This window comes from Lacerta agilis, chromosome 6 (genome assembly GCF_009819535.1).
Source record: "Lacerta agilis isolate rLacAgi1 chromosome 6, rLacAgi1.pri, whole genome shotgun sequence".
Taxonomy (NCBI): domain Eukaryota; kingdom Metazoa; phylum Chordata; class Lepidosauria; order Squamata; family Lacertidae; genus Lacerta; species Lacerta agilis.
Window position 1 is genome coordinate 92,302,114 of NC_046317.1, and position 22,855 is coordinate 92,324,968.

General features: G+C 49.1%; 1 protein-coding gene across 1 annotated transcript; it reads right to left on the bottom strand.

The window, feature by feature from the left end:
• Positions 1-5,744: 5,744 nt before the first annotated feature.
• DUSP15 (dual specificity phosphatase 15) lies at positions 5,745-21,945 on the bottom strand. Its single transcript, XM_033153857.1, has 7 exons — positions 21,531-21,945; positions 17,925-17,958; positions 13,825-13,907; positions 12,644-12,693; positions 10,510-10,584; positions 8,330-8,504; positions 5,745-7,754 (listed from the first exon to the last, which is right to left on the bottom strand). Exons 1-7 carry the CDS (start codon positions 21,549-21,551, stop codon positions 7,539-7,541), a joined length of 654 nt encoding a protein of 217 aa, XP_033009748.1. The 5' UTR covers positions 21,552-21,945; the 3' UTR covers positions 5,745-7,538.
• Positions 21,946-22,855: the final 910 nt, after the last annotated feature.

A 22,855-nucleotide genomic window follows, 5' to 3' on the forward strand; every position in this document is an offset into this window, starting at 1 on the left:
ATAGTGGGTGGCCCAAGGTCACCCAGTGAGCTTCATGGCTGCGTGGGGATTCGAACCCTGCTCTCCCAGGTCCTAATCCAGCAGGCAAACCATGTACTGTACTGGCTGTGCTACCCCCATTGCTGGAGGCAGTGTGCTTGGGAATCACAAGATCCTGCTTGTGGGCTTCTGCTGCAGGCATGGGGTTGGCCTCTGTGAAAGCTCTTATCCTCCTGCCTGGGTTCTGTAGGATGCAACTGGGACACAGTATTGTGCAGGTACTTTGCCATTGGCAAGCGCCCTTAAAAGCACTGACTTGCTCTCCTAAGCCTCCTTGGGTTCATTTGCGTGGAGGTCAGAGGTAGAAGCTCAGCTGCTGCAAGATCAGGACAGGTGAGGGGAAGAACCAATTTGCCCAGCCTCGTCAAAGGGATGACCTCATCTGACGGCTCTCAAGCTGATGAGGCGGTTAATGTGCATTTCAGGCTCCGTGGGGCAATTAGCCGGAATGAATAATTGAACACTTTTTGCATGATGGTGACTTTGGAATACAAATGCCTCCAACTCTCCCGCCCGGATCGCAGGGAGGCAAGAGGCCCCTCTGCGCTTGGGGGGATACATTGCATGGCTGTTGATGTGGGCCAGGGGTGGGCAGCCTAAGGCCCGGGGGCCGGATGCGGCCCAATCGCCTTCTAAATCTGGCCCGCGGATGGTCCAGAAATAGCGTGTTTTTACATGAGTAGAATGTGTCCTTTTATTTAAAATGCATCTCTGGGTTATTTGTGGGGCAGAGGAATTCATTCATTTCCCCCCCCCCCAAAAAAAAATATAGTTCGGCCCCCCGCAACATTTGAGGGATGGTGGACCTGCCCATGGCTGAAAAAGGTTGCTGACCCCTGTGGCCTTGTCATAGTAGCCTGGTGGTCAGAATCCTGCCTTAGGCTATGAGACAACCTGCATATTGATCAGCCGTCCTGACTTGCTTGCACAAATCTGACATGGAGGCTAGATCATACCTGGTCTCTGTGGGTCTTTCTTTGAGCCCCAGCGCTCAAAGAAGGAGGTTGCATGACTGTGCATTCATCCCCATTTGCTTGCACATTGACACGTCTTCCTGGCAACCATTCGTTCATCCCACATTTTGGGGGCGTGTGTGTGTTCAAATATTACATTTCAGTGTTTCAAAATAAGGAACGCTCTGTGACTTTCAGTGCAATCAAAGTACTTTGTCAGTTATCCATCTGCCAGAGGGTGAAAACCACGCTGTGCAAAGTCTGTACTTTTGACTGATTTGCCTTTTAAAAAAATAAAATAAAAGGAACAGATTTGTACATTCATAGACTCATAGAACTGTAGTGCTGGAAGATATCCCCAAGGGTCATTTAGTTCAACCCCCTGCAATGTAGGAATTACAGAACCACAGTTTGTGCTTACAAATTTAAAATAAGACAAAACGATAGTGTTGCCAATACCCAGACCCTGTTTGAACAAAAAGACGTGGGTGGCACTGTGGTCTAAACCACTGAGCCTCTTGGGCTTGCCGATCAGAAGGTCAGCGGTTCGAATTCCAACAACAAGGTGAGCTCCCGTTGCTCTGTCCCAGCTCCTGCCAACCTAGCAGTTTGAAAGCATGCCAGCGCAAGTAGATACCACTGTAGCAGGAAGGGAAACGGCATTTCCATGCACTCTGGCTTCCATCACGGTATTCCATTGCGCCAGAAGTGGTTGAGTCATGCTGGCTACGTGACCCAGAAAGCTGTCTGTGGACAAACACCGGCTCCCTCGGCCTGAAAGCGAGATGAGCACTGCAACCCCAGTCGCATTTGACTATATTTAATGATCCAGGGATCCTGTGCCTTTACCTTTTTTACCTAGAATCCTAGAGTTGGAAGAGACCCCAAGGGCCATCCAGTCCAACCCCCTGCCAAGCAGGAAACACCATCAAAGCATTCCTGACAGATGGCTGTCAAGCCTCCGCTGAAAGACCTCCAAAGAAGGAGATTCCACCACACTCCTTGGCAGCAAATTCCACTGCCGAACAGCTCCTACTGTCAGGAAGTTCTTCCTAATGTTTAGGTGGAATCTTCTTTCTTGTAGTTTGAATCCATTGCCCCATGTCCGCTTCTCTGGAGCAGCAGAAAACAACCTTTCTCCCTCCTCTATATGACATCCTTTGATATATTTGAACATGGCTATCCTATCACCCCTTAACCTTCTCTTCTGCAGGCTAAACATACCCAGCTCCCTAAGCCATTCCTTGTAAGGCATCGTTTCCAGGCCTTTGACCATTTAGGTTGACCATTTTGGTTACCTGTTTGAACAGACCAATTGCCCACTGTTCTCACAGTGGCCAGCCCAATGCCCCCAGGAATCCTGCAAGCAGGATCCAAACGCAACAGCACTCTTCCCTTTAGTGATTCCCACAAGTTGGTACTCCGACACATGTGGCATCCGATACTGGACCTTTTTTTATATCCCTTACCTTCATTAATTGCTGAACAGCAGGGGACACACATGCACACGCAGGGCTGTGATTCCTGCTTTGCCGGGGGTTGGACTAGATGACTCTTTGGGTCCCTTCCAACTCTACAATTATCTGATTCTATGCTCTTTTTCAACAGAGAGAGCATTTCATGGAGCGGTATATAAAAGTTTGCAAACGAACAAATAATTGATTCATTTTGGCATTGTGCTCTTTCTTAAGATGCCTTGACTGCAGTTTGTAGATAGGTGGTGTACAAGTCATGGCAAATGAATTCATTTGGAGGGCTGGTTCTCATTGTAGTTGTGAGCCCTTGAGCGAAGCACAATTTTATTTTGATCACACACAAGTATCTAATTTTACATCATCTCCTTACCTCCTTTTTTTTCGGGAGACAGTGGGGCTTCAATCTGGATCAGGGACCCATTCCAGTTTCCCACTGATCCCTTGCAATCATTTACCCATTTGCTGTAAATGCTGTCTTTCTGGGCATAATAATGAGCCTGAAATGAGAGCTCAGACTGCGATCGCTGAAACTCCCATGAAGCTCTCCTTAGGAGAGCATTTGCCAATAGGGCAGAATTTCCCACTAGGGGGTGCCCATGTCTTTGTAGGCTTTTTGCATAGTGCTAAGAAAAAATGCTGTGGTCTGAACCACAGAGCCTAGGGCTTGCCGATCAGAAGGTCAGCGGTTCAAATCCCTGCGACAGGGTGAGCTCCTGTTGCTCGGTCCCTGCTCCTGCTAACCTAGCAGTTCAAAAGCACGTCAAGTGCAAGTAGATAAATAGGTACCGCTCCAGCGGGAAGGTAAACGGCGTTTCTGTGCGCTGCTCTGGTTTGTCAGAAGCGGCTTAGTCATGCTGGTCACATGACCCAGAAGCTGTCTGCGGACAAACGCTGGCTCCCTCGGCCTATAGAGCAAGATGAGCGCCGCAACCCCAGAGTCGTCTGCGATTGGACCTGATGGTCAGGGATACCTTTACCTAAGAAAAAAACACAGAATCCTAGTGTTGGGACCCCAAGGGTCATCTAGTCCAACCCCCTGCATTGCAGGAATCTTAGAATCATAGAATCATAGAGTTGGAAGAGACCCCAAGGGCCATCCAGTCCAACCCCCTGCCAAGCAGGAAACACCATCAAAGCATTCCTGACAGATGGCTGTCAAGACCTCCAAAGAAGGAGACTCCACCACACTCCTTGGTAGCAAATTCCACTGCCCAACAGCTCTTACTGTCAGGAAGTTCTTCCTAATGTTTAGGTGGAATCTTCTTTCTTGTAGTTTGAATCCATTGCTCCGTGTCCGCTTCTCTGGAGCAGCAGAAAACAACTTTTCTCCCTCCTCTATATGACATCCTTTTATATATTTGAACATGGCTATCTTTTGCCCAACATAGATCTTGGACCCACAACAACCCTGACCTGAGATTATGATTAAGAGTCTCATGCTCTACCGACTGAACTATCCCAGAGTATTTGAAATAAAACACGTCTGCCCCCTTGCTTTTTTGCTATGTATCTGTTCAACCGCTTTTGCTGCAGCAGATCAGAGAGGCTTGGTGTTGCAGAAGAAAAGCCCAAGAGGCCTCTGGGAGATGAAGGCATTGCTTCCATGCCAGGGTTTGAGGTAGGAGCATCGAACAGGACCTCAAGTTTCATCTCTGGAAGCGAAACATAGGTGGAAAGATGGTTCCTCTCCCTGGATCCTCACAGGTTGACTACTGACTGAGGAAGGAGTTTAAGCACAGCTCCAGTTTGGACGACACGCGAAGCCAAACCTTGCCTTGGCTGTCATGCCACACTTAGCGCTAAAAGGACCATGAGGGGAGCAAAAGTCACTGCGTTCTACTCTCCAGAAAGAAGCCAGCAAATTTCTGTGGCTGGACTTATTGTAATTATTATTATTATTATTATTATTATTATTATTATTATACCCCGCCCATCTGGCTGGGTTTCCCCAGCCACTCTGGGCAGCTTCCAACAGACGATTAAAAATACATTATACATCAAAACAAAATAAAATAAAAAATTCCTTCCAGCAGCACCCCAGAGACCAACCAAGCATGCACACGAAAGCTTATACCATTGCCTCTTATTTTGCCGTGGCCAAACACTCAAATATTCCAGGAAGCCCAGGGTCCCTGTGTTTGCTTAAAAATGGGTTATGTTTAACCTTGTTTTTTAAACATTTACATGTGTGTGAGAGAGCGTCTATAACCTTTAGGTTAGATTACTGCAGTGCATTATATGTGAGGCTGCCTCTGTAGGTGGTTCGGAAACTTCAGCTGGTACAGAATTTGGCAGCCAGGTTTCCAATAGCTTTCTGGGCCCAACTCAAAGTGCTGGTTTTGACCTCCAAAGCCTTAAATGGCTGAGGACCGCAATACCTCAAGGACTGCCTCTTTCCATATGACCCTACCCGGACCCTCCTTCGTGTGCCTCCTCCGTGAGAGCTCTGGAGGGTGGCGACACGGGAACGGGACCTTTTCTGCGGTGGCTCCCCGTTTGTGGAATGCTCTCCCCAGGGAGGCTCACATGGCGCCATTATTAGACTCCACCAGGCAAAAACATTCCTCTTCTCCCAGGCCTCTGGCTGATGAAGCAATTGGTGCCCTTTTAAATGTGTCTGGCGGGGTTACTTTCTTAGTAGTAGTATTATGTTAGGTATTTTGTGTTTTTATGTTGTAAACTGCCCTTTGAATGAAGGGCAATATATCAATTTATTATATAGCTTGCCTTCAATAGAGACAATTTATGCTACCCGAGTAAGGAAGAGAGCAGAGAGAATTGTAGCAGATCCTTTACATCCCGGTCATCATCTGCTTGATTTACTTCCATCTGGACGTCGCTACAGGACTTCATATACAAAATCGGCCAGGCACAAGAATAGTTTTTTCCCTTGTGCAATTAAATTGTTAAATTCATAGTTGCATAGCTTAAGGGGAGGTAAAATATGGGTGGGGTTTCTTTGCTTCTTTGTATTGTGAGAGGAACAGTGTCTGTATGTTTACATTGCAATGTAGCCGAAACAAATTCCAAGTATGTTGGAAAATGTACTTGGCCAATAATAAATTATTCCTATTCCTATTCCTAATAATAATAATAATAATAATAATAATAATGCGCTTGTGTGCACACATGCGAAGAGAACATGAGGGTTTCCTGGGTGAGGTCTGTTTGCATATATGCAGACATATAACACACAACATTGTTTACCTCCACGTCATATAAATAAACACAGAACATTGTTTTTATAGTACTTAGGTATGTTTTATTTAATTTATTATTATTATTATTATTTTTAAAAAGGTATAACTGTTTGGTTATCCCCGGGATAACAAATGCCAGAAAGAACTGTTCCCTAACTCTACCCATACTCATCCGTGTGTGTGTGTGTGTGTGTGTGTGCGTGTGCACGCGCAATACCAATCTCTCTGTTAAACAAAAATTAAAGGAAGTTTACCAGCCCTTAAGAAAAATTCCGACATCCACAACTGGGCCTCGCCTTTATTAGGACCCAGTGAAGCGTCACAAGAGGAAGCAAGCCTTCAAGTTTCCCAGAACTTTCCCTAAGTTGCAATGTTAAAAAGGAGGAGGTCTGGGTGAGCATAGAAAAAAATCTGTCTTGATGTTGTGGCCACAAATATCAGATGTTGAGCAAGCAAACCTCTGCCTGCGTGCTGATGTGGCTTCTCCTTCTTCTGCCCCCCTCCTGCAGCCCCCCTGCCCATCCAGATCTTGCTCCAGAGGGGGTCCTCCAGCCCCCAGTGCACAGGAAGGGGTTTAATAGCCTGAGAGAATGGGGCTTAGCAGGCTAGTGGGGGGGTGGAGTGTGTGTGTGCACAGCACAGCACCATTTTTTACCCTGATCATTAGTGTGGCACATCCTTTACGATCGCTCCCTTGGGAAGTGCAATTTGGACTGCTGAGTCGCCGGCAAATTCATCATTTTTGTCCCACCGGGGACGGCGATGATGATGGCGGCGATGATGCCTGCCTTTTTTGCATTCTAACGAACGGAAGGACCTTCGCTAAGAAGCATTTTAAAAGCTCGCATTCCCACAGCAGGCCGGCAGGAAATAATCAGAGCGCATCAGCTCTCTGGCCTAGGGAATTGGACCAGGGCTCTAACTCTCCTGCTCAGCGTGGAAAGCTGTTTGGTCTAAGAGCACAGCAGAGGGCAGGGTTAGGTCAAAGTGGCGGTGGGGGGGAACCCACCCACCTCTGTTTGTCGCTGGCAGCCAGCTTCCTGCGCTGTCGGGAAGGAGGCCGCTGGGTGTAACGGTTCATTCGGTAAAGGAAGTGCTTGGAAAGCCCCTGTGCAGAAGAGAATTTTGGCAAAGCGCAGCTTCTCTCGCCGTCGTCTGGGAGTAACGGGACAAACTGCACCGGCCAAAATTCTTCCTTCGGTCCAACTGTTGGAGTCTCTGCTCATCGGCTAATGACTGCTTTGTTCCACTCCATCCTGCTATTTTCACTTCTGTCAATCGCACCCACCTACACTCGCAGCTGAGAGACCTGACGCACCATCTGGATGAGGAAGCCGTTTGTTGTGCAAGAACCATCTCCATTTGGCGAAAAAAATAAAAATAAAAAGGCACCCACTTGGTTGTAATTTCTCGAACGGCTGAAGCCCCTGAATTGTTCTTTCTCGGGATAATAGAATCATAGAAGTGTAGGGTTGGAAGAGATCCCAAAGGGTCATCTAGTCCAACCCCGTGCAAGGGGGGGGGGAACTCCCCAAAGAACCATCTGTTTCTGGGATGCCTTGGCTCCCACTCCTCAGCCGGTCACTGAAGCTGGCGACCTTTGTGCCTGGCATTTTTTAACCATCTGAACCTGCAGAGAAGTCCCTTGGGGCCGGGCTCTCCTAACAGTTCCCTCCGTTTCAGCGAGTGAAAGGGACTGAGGTGGGTGGACCACGTGGATCTGGGTGGCTACTCGTGGGTGCTGCCGGTTTCTCAGCCCAGCGCATTTCGTGATCCCAGGAGATGGAACAGCCCTTGCCAGGTTTTGACTCCAACCAGTCCGATGTGCTAAGCTTCTGTGCTTTCCCCCAAAAAACGCCTGGAGAGGGGGGTCATTTCAAACACCCAGGGAGGCAGGAGAAGGTCTGCTTCATCCGCAGCAGAAAGGGGTCCGTGTGCTTGGCTCCTCTGCCCTTTGGCACCAGGGTCTGTGGAGTCCCATCTCCCCTGGGGACCAGGTGCCTTTTTCCAGGTGGGAGCAGGGCTCTGATGTCCTCTTCGTCACTAAAAGGCGACGCTCCATACTTGCGCTCAAGTCTCCGGTGGATCTGTCAACGAGAAAAAGGGGGCGGGGGTGGTGAGCGTTCCTCCCAAAGGAACCGGGGCCAGCAAACAACAGAGTAGTAAAACAATACCACAAAAAATTAACCAAAAACCTATTTAAATACAGGACAGTTTGCAAGAGTCCCTTTGCCATTCCGGCCACAGATGCATGTCTCGCAAATTGCTGTTTTAGGGGTTGTTTTTAAAAGTCTTGCATTACTTTCTATGGGAAAGCGTGCCTTGGTTTTGGAACGCTTTGGTTTTGGAACAGACTTCCGGAACGGATTAAGTTTGAGAACCAAGGAACCACTGTACAGTGTTCTCATCCCTCCCATCAGTGCCACCTGCCAATCAGCACAGACAGCGCCAAGGCAGAAGAGTAACAGCCAAACTGCACCTGAAGGATTGATGGCATGTTTGGACCAACCTTCATTCAATAGGATCCCAGGGCATGTGCAAATGGCAGGTGGCAAATGATCAAAATATTCAGATTAATGCGGCATCCAAGTGTTAAAACCGTCTCTGGCTATGCCCAAGCCCTTCGCAGGCACACCACATCGCATGTGTCTCCTGCTCTCACCTTCTTCACAGACCGGCTGCCCCCGTACTCCTCCAGCTGCTGACGGAAACCCGGGTTGGGGTTGGCGACCGGCCGGGCTGCCTTGACGGCCTCCAGGGCGTCGTGCCAATTCAGCAGTGTCACGGCCATGACGTACGCGAGGACGATGGTGGTGCTGCGGGAGATCCCTGCGAGGCTGGAGGCAGACGGAGGAGCCATCAGAAACCTCTGCGTCCCCTCCCAGGCTGTCGCAAGGCCCTCTGCCTGCATTCCCACCAACAAGCGCAAAGCTACGCTTGGGACCTTCTTGTGGGCTTGTTATCGTGGGACAACCAGCCTCCTAGAACCAACATGCTTAAGTCTGATCAATGCATGAAGGGGTTAATGCCATAGAGTCAGCTGTCCTGCCAGGTTCAGCTAGGTCACTCCCCCCCCCCTCCTTGGGAGGAAAGTAATCAAACCTGTTGTTCCCCTTCCATTCTACCTGAGAAGCTCAGCGTGTGACGAGGCTAAGCTAGCTGCTGCGGTTTAGCCGCGTGCAGTGGCGTAGCAAGATGGGGGCGTTGAGAGTGGCACGCCCCCAGTTCCAGCCTGGAGGGGGGGGACACTCGGCGGCGCGCCCCCATGACTCCCAAGCCACCGCCTGGCACCACTTCCGTGCGGTGGCTGCTCGCACGCTGCAGCCTTACAAGTTGCTGCACAAGCAGCCGCCGCACGGACAGGGTGCTGCTTGCGCCCGGATGGACTGCGCATGTGCGCACTTGCACAGTCCCTCCTGGATGCCAGGCGCAAGCAGCTGCTTGCACCCGGCAGCCCAGATGGACTATGCTCCGTAGCGCGCATGTGTCATGACGTCACAACGCATGCGCGCTACGGAGCGGCACCCCGCCCCCGAGGGTGCCCCTGTATTTGCCACTCCGGGCAGCAAAGCGGCTCCGTACACCACTGGCCGCATGGCTCTTACAAGCCATTCTTACGTTCCTATACCAATAATTTAGGGACTTTCACCACTGTAACAAAGCCAAGTTTTACCACCTGTGTTTTCTGACTGCTGTGTGGGAAAGCACATGAATCTGACCTTTGGAGAGTTTGTAAGTAAACCGTTTTTAAGTTACCAAACATGTGGTCTTTTCCTATGATGGGGGAAGAGGGGCCTGTTTTGGAAGTCACATATTTTAAAGGTCTGACAGCCTAGATTTCCACACTTTACTTGCTGCATGATTTGTGATTTCAAATCTCTGCTGGGGTTCTCTGGCCAAAGAGTACTTCCCTAAAGCCTGGATCTTGGCGTCCAGGTTTTTTAAACCTATTTTTCCTAGCCAACCAAAAATTGTGGAGCATGAACCTCACTTCTAGAAAAGCCCTGGACCTCGAGGCAGCAGGGAAGAGGACCCCTGAAAGGGATATGGCTCAGTGTGACGGGAAGGCAAATGGGGAGGGACAGCCTTTCTGAAGAACAAAAGAAGAGACCCAGTGGGACAGGAAGGGGGGGCAGGGAAGCAGAAGGGCAAAGGACCTGTACATGTGCTGCGGGGGGGCAAGACAGAATGGCTCTGTAACCCGCTCCCCAGCCTTCACCCTCCAGGTGAGCAAATACATCAATTTTGGTTTCTCATCTTTTGGGACAAGTTACATTCCTACATTTCCATATCGGTTTGTAATTCTTTCTTTTTTCTTTTTTTAATCCTCATGGAAATTCTCCAGCATTTTAACGCAAATTCTTCTAATACGCAGTTTTTTTAAACGCAATTTCACCCAACATGCTTTTTTTTTTGCAAATAAAATGTCCCCGATATGCATTCTTGTATTATATTTCCCCCCACTAATATATGCAGTTATGTGCACAATTTACCGTGCGTGCAATTTTAGTACACATCGCTGAAATCTGCAAAATCTGGAGAAGTGTCCGTTTCAAAGGATGGCTATTATTTCCATTTGCCAAATGTTTCAGAAAGTGCAGAAAGTGCTGAGTCAAACTTCTCTGCCAGCCCTCCCTTCAGGTGACGCTGGACTCCAACTCCCATCAGCCCCAGCCAACATAACCCAGTGCCCGGGGATGATGGGAGTTGTAGTCCTGCAACATCTGGGAGACCACAGTAGGCTCTGCAGGCGTCCTGTTTCTCCCGGGGACCCGCCAGGTGCCCCCCCCCGAAAACCCACAAGAGGCGAGTGGAACCCCCCCCCCCCAAAAGTGAACCCACCAGTGAACAAGGCAGTTCCCTCCACGCAGGCGACAGGAATGGATGAAATGGATGCATTTCTTGAAGTGCTTCTTGCTGGAAGGACGAAAACGAAGCCAAGACAGTATGTTCAGTGCCAGATTTCAAGAGCAGACATCTGCACAGCCTTAGTCCCAAAAGACCATGGGATGCAATAGAATCAGGGAATTGTAGGGTTGGAAGGGACCTCATGGATCATCTAGTCCAGGCATGTCCAACAGGTAGATCGTGATCTACCGGTAGATCACTGGGTGTCTGCGGTAGATCACTGGGAGATCACTGGCTCCCCCCAAAGAAGCTGAACAACGGTGTCGCCCTTTAAATAAGCTCAACATGTTACCTCCTCCCTGAAAAAACTCAACAACTTTGACCTGGATCCCCCCAAAATAGGCCCTCCTCCTTACTAAAAAAAAGCTGAACAACTTCTTTGACCTGAACCCAAAAAAGGGGATAGATCACTGCCAGTTTTTAACTCTGTGAGTTGATCGCAGTCTCTTGGAGTTGGCCACCCCTGATAGTCGAACTACCTGCAATGCAGGAATAACTCTGATTAGCTCTTGCAAACAACTCTGACTATGCCCCATCACCCCACGTTTTACTTCTTCTCTGCCCCTCCCCTCCGGGTTTGGAGCTGAAGCGTTTCAGCTCGAAGCCCCACTTCCAGTCAAAACAGAACCAAAACTTCCTGACCTGGTTTTTGCTTCTTGCGCAAACTTAAAAGTTGCACAACTGGAGTGAAGCGAAACCGTCAAGATCTTCCTCCAGGCCATGGGATTATATAAGTGATTGTGTTTACTGGGACTCTGCACGTGGCTGAGCGACAGGTCTGCGGTGTGTTACATGCGCGTCCCCAAAAACAGCAGTTTCAGTTTTGCAATTGGTGGTGGAGGAGAGAACACTAGCATGGCTGCGATTGTCCAAAACATCTGGCGGACCCCAACCCAGATAGATTCCCAACATCTCCGACTTCTGTCTCGTCAGGATTCGGTTTCAGTTTATTCATTCGTTTGCTGAAACACTATTTCTCCCCATTTTTTCCTTAACAGTGGCGCCCTCCCTGTGGAACACCCTCCCGCCAGATGTCAAGGAGATACGTAACTACAGTATACAACTTTTAGAAGACATCTGAAGGAAGCCCTGTATTGTGAAGTTTTTAAATGTGCTGGACGCTGCCCAAAGTGGCTGGGACAACCCAACCAGGTGGGTGGGAAATAAATAGTAACATTATTATTATCTATATATATATATATATATCTATATCTATCTATCTATCTATCTATCTATCTATCTATCTATCTATCTATATGTTCCCATTGTGTGAGCGGCGGACACCGATGTTCTCCGTAACCGCTGCACCAAACAGCATCAAATTAGGACAAAGCGTAACTTGACCATCAAGGAAGGATCTGGCATAATAAAAATTTTAAAAAACCACACCTGTCATACCTAAAATAAAGGATAAAGGGCGGGGGAAGTGGCGCACCTATTATACCTCACCAGCAAAAAGAATGAAGACTCCAACAGCATCCAATAGAAAGGCGGATTGCCTGCTGACGTCATCAGACCTGGCCAGAGCAACAATGCCTGTGCCCTCACCTAAAATGGCCACCGCAGCTTCGCATGCGCCGAGGAAAAAAAAACACGGAGCAGGAGGCATGCCTGAGAGGTCGCAATGAGTAAGACCAGCTCTGAGGGGATTGTGTCGCTGGGGTGCGTGATTTTGGGACTGGGTAATTTTGGGACTGGGGTGGGGGAGAATGCTCTTTAAGGTCCCAGTGCCCTCAACCTAAAATGGCCACCGCAGCTTCGCATGTAAAATGCATCTCTAGGAATTAGTTCATTCCCCCCCCCCAAAAAAAAATAGTCCAGCCTACCACATGGTCTGAGGGAAAGTGGAAAAGTGAAAAAGGTTGCTGACTCCTGCTCTAAAGGGACAGGCAAGAATGAAAACAGGAGCTTCCAGAATACTCTCGGGGTCAGGAGAATTTTAAAAAGCAAAACAAAAACAAAAAACCACAGCAACGCGTGGCCGGGCCAGCTAGTTGTTGTTGTTGTTGTTGTTGTTGTTGTTGTTGTTGTTGTTGTTATTATTATTATTATTACCACCGTTACTTACATGTTGGCCTCTGGTGTGTCCGGCAGAGCAATGCGGAGGTAGATGATTCCCTGGAAAAACAAACACCCAATGACCGAGATGAGGCTCACAGGAGGAAAGGCAGCAGTTCAACAGGTGCAGCGCCTGCCATAAAGTCCCAAGTTCAACCCCCCAAGGCATCTCCAGGTAGGGCTGGGAAAGTCCCCTCCCTGAAAGTCTGGGGAGCTGCTGCCAGTCAGTGCAGACAACACTGACCTGAATAGACCAATGACTTAACTCATTCAAAGACACTTTCCTATGTTCCCTTGTATCTGGGCTGAGTTCAGGAGAAATTCCAAACATTTGCTTTATATCTCGCTTTGCGGAGCAGGAGGCGATCCAAGGCGGGTTAAACTTTGGGTCTTTTGCATTGCGCACCCCAGATCTCCTTCTGCCCAATTTAACTGTTCTTTCTTTTTTCTTATAAGGCTGATTGGGAGGGGCCATAGATCCATGGTAGGGGAACGCAGAAACAGAAGAAGTTGAGTTATACAAAGTCAGATCGTTGGTCCATTTAGCTCTATATTGTCTACACTGACTGGCAGCAGCTCTCTGGGATTTCAGGCAGGGAATCTGTCTGGAGATGCTGGGGATTGAAATTGGGATCTTTCTGCTTTCAAGGCAGAAACTCCAGCCTGGATAAGAGGAGGCTGAGAGGTGATATGATAGCCATCTGCAAATATCTGAAAGGCAGTCACATGCAAGAGGGAACAAGCTTGTTTTCTGCTCTCGAGGTTAAAACCTGAACCAGGAGATTCATGTTACAAGAAAGGAGATTCCGGCTAGACAGCAGGAAGAACTTTCTGATGGTGAGGGCTGTTCAACAGTGGGACGGTCTCCCTCAGGAGGCGGTGGGCTCTCTTTCCTTGAAATACAGATTAAAACTTGCACCAACTCTTTAAACTTGAGGCTTGTCTACATAAGAATGTTTTTAGCAGGTGCCGAAAAGAGTACAGGGAAGGTGCCTGCTTGATCTCAATAGTGTGCTCCCATACGGCTCCCAGAGGAGGAGGACTTTCCAGAGGATTGGGACCCAAGGATTAGATCTGTCTCCTGCTTCACCACCCCCAGTGATGTCCAAAATCCACTGTCGGAGGCCACTGCCTCGCATTGTCTCAGAAACCCCCTCCTTGCCCCCAATAATAAATCCAGCCCACTCATACCGGAATAAATGGCTGTGCGGATTCATGGATGGAGACGATGTGGGTGATATTGTGCCTGCTCAGCTGATCCAGGTCTTTGGCATCTAGGAGAAAGAGGAGGAGGAAGAACACAGTGCGATTGTTTCAGTCGTCCTTAATTATTACCCGCCAAGCAACTTGTAGATGTGCATGCTCAAACCAGAATATGTAGCATCGCATGCTGGAATCATGTGCGGGCAAGCGCACGAAGCCCTCGCTTCAGTGTCAGGTGACAGCGAAAGAACAAATGCTTGGTCTAACAGATTCTCGGATCCTGAAACAAGGAGAACATTCAGGGCAACCTCTAAACCCATTCACGCTCAGGGACGATGTGAGCTGCAGTCCAGCAACACCTGAGGGATAGCACAATCTGTAGAGCACGAGATTCTTCATCTCTCATGAGGATTTGAAGAAAGGGATAGGCGGGAAGTCTGGTCGATAGAAAAATACCATTTTTATTTTAAGGTTTAGAGACTACTAGTTGGTGTATCGATTTTATTTCTTTGTTGTTTTGTAGTGATGGATGTTTGTTTTCTTTTTCTGTACGGTGTGTTAAAGTGAAGGATAGCAATAAAAAAGAGAGACTTCATCTCAGGGTCGTTGGTTTGAGCCCCACATTGGGCAAAAGATTCCTGCATTGCAGGGGGTTGGACTAGATGACCCTCAGGGTCCCTTCCATATGGAAGTCCAAATATCCCCACACCTCCTCTGAACAATGGCCATCTAATGCTTTTGCCGGAAATAATGTTTAATAGAGCATTAAACATGCAGTTATGTTTAAGCAGGCCTCTCAAGTGGACTCCATTGCCATTCTAAGAGAACAAGGGTGAGGTCCAGCACCTCTTTTTCTAGAAAAACAGCACTGTGTTTAAGGGCTTGTCCAAACTTTGCTTTCCTCCGCTCTTTCCAGGCATGGACTGAGCACACTTTTTTTGGCTCTGGAACTTTCCCCACAAAAACCTGCTCTTTAAAGCCCAATTGGTGCAAACACCAGTCCGTGGAAAACCTGAACTGACGTTTGCTCTGATTCAGCTTTAAAGAGCAGGTTCTGTGGGGAAATTTCAGGCAAAAGCTTGTACACGGAGCATTAAAAAGCGCAGACATCTGCTGGAAAGAGCAAAACGTAAATGCGGATAAGGATATTGAAAAGCTGGAAGGTGGGCAGAGGAGGGTGACCAAGATGATCAAGGAAAACAAGCCTTAGGAAGAACAGTTGAGGGAGCTGGGTATGTTTAGCCTGCAGAAGAGAATCACAGAATTGGAAGGGTCTTGTAGTCCAGCCCCTGCAACACAGGAATCTCAACTAAAGCATCCATGACTGTTGGCCGTCTGAAGACCGAGAGCTGATTCGATAGACATCTTCAGATATCTGAAAGGCTGTTGCATGGAAGATGGAGCAAGCTTGTTTTTCTGCTGCTCTGAAGGGGAGGACCTGAGCCAGTGGATTCAAAGGACAAGGAAGGAGATTACAACTAAACATCAGGAAAAATTTTCTGATGGTAAGAGCTGTTTGACAGTGGAACGGACTCTCTCGGAAGGTTATGGACTCTCCTTCCCTGGAGGCTTTGAAGCAGAGGTTGGGTGGCCCTCTGTCAGAGAGTCAGCTCTTCAGCTGAGATTCCTGCATTGCAGGGGGTTGGGCTAGATGACCCTGGGGGAACCCGTTCCAACGCTACAGTTCTAGGAATCTATAAGTGAACAGGTAGTCAAGCACAGTCCTTGGGCGCCATGTGGCTTACAGGTTTTGAACTAACACACCCAAGGACCCACGCCTGCCTGCCTGCCTGTGCATTCATAGAATCATAGAATCGTAGAGTTGGAAGAGACCCCAAGGGCCATCCAGTCCAACCCCCTGCCAAGCAGGAAACAACATCAAAGCATTCTTGACAGATGGCTGTCAAGCCTCCGCTTAAAGACCTCCAAAGAAGGAGACTCCACCACACTCCTCGGTAGCAAATCCCACTGCCGAACAGCTCTCACTGTCAGGAAGTTCTTCCTAATGTTTAGGTGGAATCTTCTTTCTTGTAGTTTGAATCCATTGCCCCATGTCCGCTTCTCTGGAGCAGCAGAAAACAACCTTTCACCCTCCTCTATATGACATCCTTTTATATATTTGAACATGGCTATCATATCACCCCTTAACCTTCTCTTCTCCAGGCTAAACATACTCAGCTCCCTAAGCCGTTCCTCATAAGGCATCGTCTCCAGGCCTTTGACCATTTGGGTTGCCCTCCTCTGGACCCGTTCCAGCTTGTCAGTATCCTTCTTGAACTGGGGTGCCCAGAACTGGACAGCTAGCAATGCAAACAGGAAAATGCAACTCTCTCCAGAAGTTCCCGGAATTCCAAACGGGTGAGAAATGCTCAGGTCTCGAAATGCTCAGGTCTCCTTACAGGCAGGGTAGGAGCAAACTGGCAATATGCCAGGCCTCCTTTTCCTCCCCCCACCCCCATGACACACACACTTGACATTCCTTCCGAAGCATATGCTGAGCCTAGCAGATCGTGAGAGGCAGGGCAGGCAGGTTGCAGCAACTGTTGCTTCTGCTACTGCTGGGGCGGAGGACATTTTTCGGTTTGGGGGCCGCATCTCCTCACAGGAAGCGTCCTGGGGGCCACTGCATCCAAGGGGTGGGAGGGGCAATGGGGGAAGTGAGCGGGGGCAGGAGGTGGGACCCTAAGTTACAATCCAGCCCTGCCAAAAAGGGCTCTGTACCCAATCCCTTCTGTCCAACGCCCGGGAAGACTTCTTAAAGTTCTGGAGGATGAATTCAAGCCAAGCAAAAGCACCTGAACAAGGCCAGGAAAGTCCTCACCTGGCAGAGAGGCCTGGAGGTGGGGCGCATTTGGCCCGCAGACTCAATATTCCCTACCCCTGTACCACAGAATCAGAAAATCATAGAGTTGAAAGGGACACTGGGGATCATTTAGCCCAACCCCCTGCAATGCAGGAATATGCAGCTGTCCCTTACGAGGATCAAACCTGCAACCTTGGCGGTATGGGCACCACACTCTAACAATCGGAGCCATCTGTCATGGAGGCTTTAGCTGAGATTCCTACATTGCAGGGGGTTGGACTAGATGACCCATGGTGTCCCTTCCAACTCTAAAATTCCACGATACTATTACCTGTCTAACATTTTATTCAGCAGTTCTTCCTGCTGACATGCTAAAGAAAACACCAGTCTACAGTAAGTATTTGCTTCTCTCCCCGCTGTCCCAGCATGTTTCCAGTGCTTTGAAGGCCAGGACAGCAGGCAGAGATGCAAATGGTGAAGTCTTCCCTTCCCTGAAAATGCAGCCACAGGGAAAGCTGCAGCTGGCCTCTTTGGGCCTGCCCAGGCATTGGGCTAAGACAAGCACAGGATCCTAGGTGAGAGTATATTGGGATATGATATATCATGATTTAAGAAAAATGTTGAAATATAATTTTGTTAAGAAACCTGAAGCCTTTTTATTAGGCATTATAGGTACAGACATTGAAAAAAAGGACATTAAGCTTTTCCAATACGCAGTGACTGCAGCTAGGATTTTGCTAGCACAAAGGTGGAAACAAGAAGAATTACCGACGAAAGAAGAATGGACAGTGAAACTGATGGAATATGCAGAACTGGATAAAATGACGGGAAGAATCCGGGAACAGCGGGACCAGATATTCATCAAAGACTGGTTAAAGTTTACGAACTATTTGAAAGACAATTTGCAATTGAATACGCTAATAGGACTTCAAGAAGTTTTGTAGTTAATGTGTAGAAATATTATTGTAAGTATGGTAGTTAGAGTATGTATGAGATTTATGATAATGTAAGCAATGGTAGATTAAAGAAGTATAATACTAAGATATAATTTTGAAAGCCATGTGGAAGGTCTGAGGGAAGTCACGGCTATGTTAGCCAAAATTGGAAAATGTATGTGAATGTATGTTTGATTTTCTTGTTGTAGTATGGTATAAAATAAAAAATTATTTAAAGAAAAAGACAAGCACAGGATCCCCGCCAAGGTTTACAGCAGAATCTGAAAGAAACACAGGCCTCTGCTATTCTTCCCAGGTTCTGCAGCATGCCCATTTCTCAGACGACTCACCTATGAAGTTGCCGAGGAAGAGCCCAGGGAGAATCTGTTGGACACAAAAGGTAAAGTCATTGTCAGTTGCAGCAGCTCTGCAGGGGTTTCTCCCAACCCTACCTGGAGGGGATTGAACCTGAAACCTTCTGCTTGCAAGGGAAATGCTCTGAGTGCACACCATAAAACATTTGAAGCGCATGACTTCCCCTATAGACTCCTGGGGGTGGTAGTTTGTTAAGGGTGCTGGGAATTGTAGCTCTGTGAGGGGTAAACTACAGTGCCCATAGGCAAAGTGAAGCGATGCAAACACAGAACAACTTATTCTCCTTCTTCTTCTTCAAATTATTTTTATTTATTTGCATGGTACAGAGGCTCTCCCGAGGCAGCTGGAGGTTTCTCTGAATTCTGACTAGCGTTGCCAGACCTCCAGGTCTGACCTGAAGTTCAGGTTAACCTGGCCCTCTCCAGGTGGCAGGTGGAGGACGTGAATATCCGTGTCAGCAAGTGTGCTTTTAATTTAAAAAAGAAACATTAAGAAGACTTTGCATGCAACTTTGAAGCTTTAGCCTGGCAGGAGCTGGCTGCAAAATACAGTATAGTATAGACACTTGGGGGGGGGGGGGTTCTGCATTCCTCCCCTCCCCTGTCTCAAATAACTTCCATCTCCAGGGGCCACCCCCATGGCATCGCCAGGACCCGCCCTTACGGTAGGTCTCAGGTTTGAGCCCTGAAATTTCAGTGCCTGGGATGCTCTGGATCTGGCAACTCTGACAACATTCAGGTTCTGTGGGGCTTCATTCAGCATGTGACTGCCCTGAAACACAAAATCTTCCTTTTCCTTTTTCTGTGGTTCAAATGCACCTGACCTCTCCAGGGCTGTTGGTTTCACACATCTCTTTTTGCTGTGCTGCCAAAGTGCTGAACTGAGATTTTAGGAAAGCTGCAGGGCCTGGTAAACTCTTAGGAGGTGTGGGGGGTTGAAAGGTGTGAGAAACCGGAGCCTCCTATCGGCTCCACTGGAATAATTCTGATTCCCTGGTGTTTGCTGGGTTTGGCCAATGCCCCTTTGCAAACCTGCCACAGTTGCTACAGCCATCACCATTGACCACAGACCACAGACCACCATTGATGGGCAGCGAACGCCAAAGCACCATGCAGGATCCTTTGCAAGCTCTGGACGGCCCTTTGACGTCCCAATTTAAGGACGTCAAAGCACAAAGTAATTTAACATTGTGACACCAGGTTGATAAAAGAGCAGCCTCGCCCACCTTTCAAATCAGGTCCAAGAGGATAGGATCCAGCTTACAGAAACAAAAAAGCACGACAGCATACAAAATAGGCACCATGTGCCCCCTATTCTGTAAGCTCCAGCGCCTCTTTGAAGGTAAGAGTCATCCATAACACCATCTATTCCTCTCGGGAATGATTGTGTGCCCAATAATGGCATTAAGGGAAAATGAATAGGGAATTCTAAACCTGACAGCTATATTGGTTTCATACCCATTTAGGGCTACAGCTTCTCCATGAACCCTGTGACGAAGGGCTATGGGATCACCCCACAAAGGCTCCTTGTGGGGTGGCAGCTCCCTGGGGAGTAGGAAGGCATATCTGTTGAACCAGTTTAGTTCTGCAACGGAGGCAGAATTCTCAAGGCAGAGATGGTTGGCAAGCTGGGTGGTTGGGGGTTAAGGTGGTTTGCCTGCATTGAACAGAAGCACAAAAAAGAACCTCTGCATGTTGGGGGTGCTATTTGACCTCTCCAGGGGAACCTAAGAAGAGCCCGCTGGATCAGGCCAATGGCCCATCTAGTCCAGCATCCTGTTCTCACAGTCAGGACCGGTGCTAGGGCTTCTTGCGCCCTAGGTGAACCACCTTCTGGCGCCCCCCGCCCCGCCCAAGCCTGCTTTAGCAGGAGCCGGGGGGGGGGTAGAGAGGCAAGCAGCAGTTTCTCCGCTGTAGCGGTGAGCTGCTGCTCGCCCACCCCGCCCCCCGCCAAAGCCTGCTTTAGCGGGAGCTGGGGGGGGGGTGTAGGGGGCAAGCAGCACCTCTCCGCTACAGCGGAGAAGCTGCTGCTAGCCCATCCCGCCCAAGCCTGGCCAGCGCCCCCTCCATTTTGGCGCCCTAGGCAATTGCCTAGTTTGCCTAAATGGACACGCCGGCCCTGCTCACAGTGGCTGGCTCAGCAGTTGCCTGTGGGAAACTGGCATGCAGGATCCCAGCACAAGAGCAACTCTCTCCTCCTGTAGTTTCCAGGAGCTGGCGTTCAGAGGCAGAGCATAGCTGCCAGCCCTCCACAGCCCCCTCCTCCCTGAAGGAAACAGTGGCAAAAGACACCTTGTGAGCAGTTTGGGCTTGTGAGCTTCCTACAACCTTTCCTTTCAAGCCACACTCTTGCCACCGTCACCTGTGCACTGGTAGCTTTGTAGCAGTAGAGCAGTTGCTGCTGGTCCCGGCCCTACCATTGGACAATGTGAGGGGACCACAGCTACAGCCCCTAGCTGCCCCTCCTAAGCCCCCTGGCCATTGTCCTCTGTCGGGGGCAGAGCTGTGCAGGCGACACAAACTACTGTGCTCTCCCCCAAACTAACGTGTGAACAGGCACTATTATAGCCACCACCTAAGACCCGTACCGCACGTGAAAGAAATTGATTCCGCCTACACTTTGGAACTCCCTGCCTCATGACATCAAGCAGGCACCTACCCTGCACTCTTTCCAGTGCCTGCTAAAAACATTCTTGCTTAGGTAAGCCTACGGAGACATGAAGGTGCATGTTTTAATCTACTTTTGGTTTATTGCTGTTTTTTTAAAATCTTTTGACTGTTTCTACTGATAAGTTTATTGTTTCATTCTCTTTGTAAACCGCTTTGAGCGTTTCTCCTCTAATCGTGCGGTGGGAGAGAGCTGCACCATCGCCAGGTGTGTCAAATTCAAAGATCCAACTGCTAGTCCATTTGGCATCTGTGTCTGCAGTGGGGAGTGGGGCACCATTTTGTCCTCCCTCTCAAGTGGCAAAAATGTCTGGGTCCCACCCTGAGGGCTGGGGTGTGTCCCTTAAATCAGAGGAGGTTCATTGTGGCAATTAATAATAATAATTATATTTATATGCCGCTCATCTGACTGGGTTACGCCTGCCACTCTGGGTGGCTTCCAATAAATTAAAAGCTTTGTGAAACATCTCTGAGGCATTTTCAGGGACGTGGAGCCGGTGGCCCTATGGATATTGCTGAACTCTTATCATCCCTGACTCTGGGGCTGGTAAGAGCTGGACCCCAGCTATACTTGTTTATTTCATTTCCCCAGATTTATAAACCTCTTACATGCAAAATCTCAAAGCGGTTTACAAAAAATAACAAAACCATAAAATTTTCCGTTTAAAAACCCCAGTTAAAAACAACTATTTAAAACATTCAAATAAATAAATACTTGGACAGCCCTTGTCTCCCACCCACCCCTGCTTGAAACAAACCCTCTTTCTCAGCCTCCCCCCCCCCCAGGCTGGTGCCCTCCAGAGCCAGGAACTCCCATCAGGCCTTGCCAGCCACAAAAAGGTACACTCCGTGCAGCTTTGCCCAATTGCATTCACAGATAAAGTTTCCTCCACACATCAACAGCATTAGTCATACCTTGTTCATGCCATTGCCCATGGTCCAAAGCACAGTCTAGGCAGAGAGCAGTTGTCCTGGTGTGTGTGTGTGTGTGTGTGTGTGTGTGTGTGATTCTCTTCCACAAAATCCCCAGCAAGAGGTATGGAGCAGGGTCACGGGGCGAGGTTTCTCCCCCCTAGGCCTGGCAGAGTTTCCCACTGCCTCCGTTCACTTCTTAGGACCAGGCAGGAGGGGGAAAGGAGATCTCCAAGGTGGCAGCTCTGCTTTCCCCTTGGGGAGCCAATAAATCGGCCTGCTGCAGACGCCCGGCCTCTTTCTCCTGCTCTGGAGAAAGCTCCTTTCCTCCAAGATGGCAAAGACGCTACTCCTGGAAATGCCCTTATCCTGGCCGCCTCCTGTGGCTGGCACCCTGACAGTAGAGGATAAACTCCACCTCTTTCGTAATCGTGTGTGTGTGTGTGTGTGTGTGTGTGCGCGCCAAGGGCTGGCGGTGCTGCTGCTGCTGCTCCACCGCCGGGACAATGCTCCAGTGTTCAGAGAGAACAAAACCTTTAGTCTTCCTGGCTCGGTGACAAGCCAATGCTGTCGGGGCATGCAGGGGAAATGCGCCTCCCTGCCTCGGAAAGGTGGCGGGTGCGCAATTACGCAGCAGCCTGCCGCTTCTCTGCTCAGTTCCCGGGACATCCCCCCTCCCTGCAAAAACAAACAAACCGCTTTCTGGGGAGCTGTCCCAGCAGCATACAGGCCTCTGGATCATGGGTGAACATGGCAGGCCTCCTTTAGTGTAATGTTGCGCTGTAAGGAAGGCAGGAGGCTGCCTTGAAACCTGCAACTCGAAATCTGTGATTCACTCCAGCAGGAGAGAGTGGGAGTCCGGCAGAATGCAATGTTCCCGGCGTGGAATGTACGAGCGAAGGGCCGCCTGCCTGCCTGCCTGCCGCAGATCGAGTTACATCCTTGGATGTCTGTTTACGAAAATAGAATCGGCAAAGCACGAGGCCACCTTAGTTGGGCGGGGAGAGAGACCTCTCCGGGGCGATCGCCGGTGCTTCCTATTGGTTGAGGAGGAGGAGGAACAGCAGCAGCGGAGTAAAATGGGATCGCGCGTGGCTGGCTTTGCCTTTAAAGCTGCAGAAAGACACCGTCCTCACGAATCACACTGATGGGGAGCGCGTAAGAACATCAGTCTGCCGTCCCAAAGTTAGCTCAGGTGGTTAGAGCGTGGTGCTGATAATGCCAAGGTCCAGGGTTCAATTCCTATGCGGGACACCTGCATATTCCCTCTGGGTCCCTTCCAGCTCTACAATTCTATGATTCTATTCTCACATTGGCCAAAACCAGAT

Coding starts and splice junctions, on each gene's coding strand:
- DUSP15 (XM_033153857.1), bottom strand. CDS start 21,551: ATGGGCAATGGCATGAACAAG. Junction 12,694..13,824: donor CCGCACAGCCATTTATTCCG/GTATGAGTGGGC, acceptor TTGTTTTTCCAG/GGAATCATCTACCTCCGCAT. Junction 7,755..8,329: donor GCAGCCGGTCTGTGAAGAAG/GTGAGAGCAGGA, acceptor TCTCGTTGACAG/ATCCACCGGAGACTTGAGCG.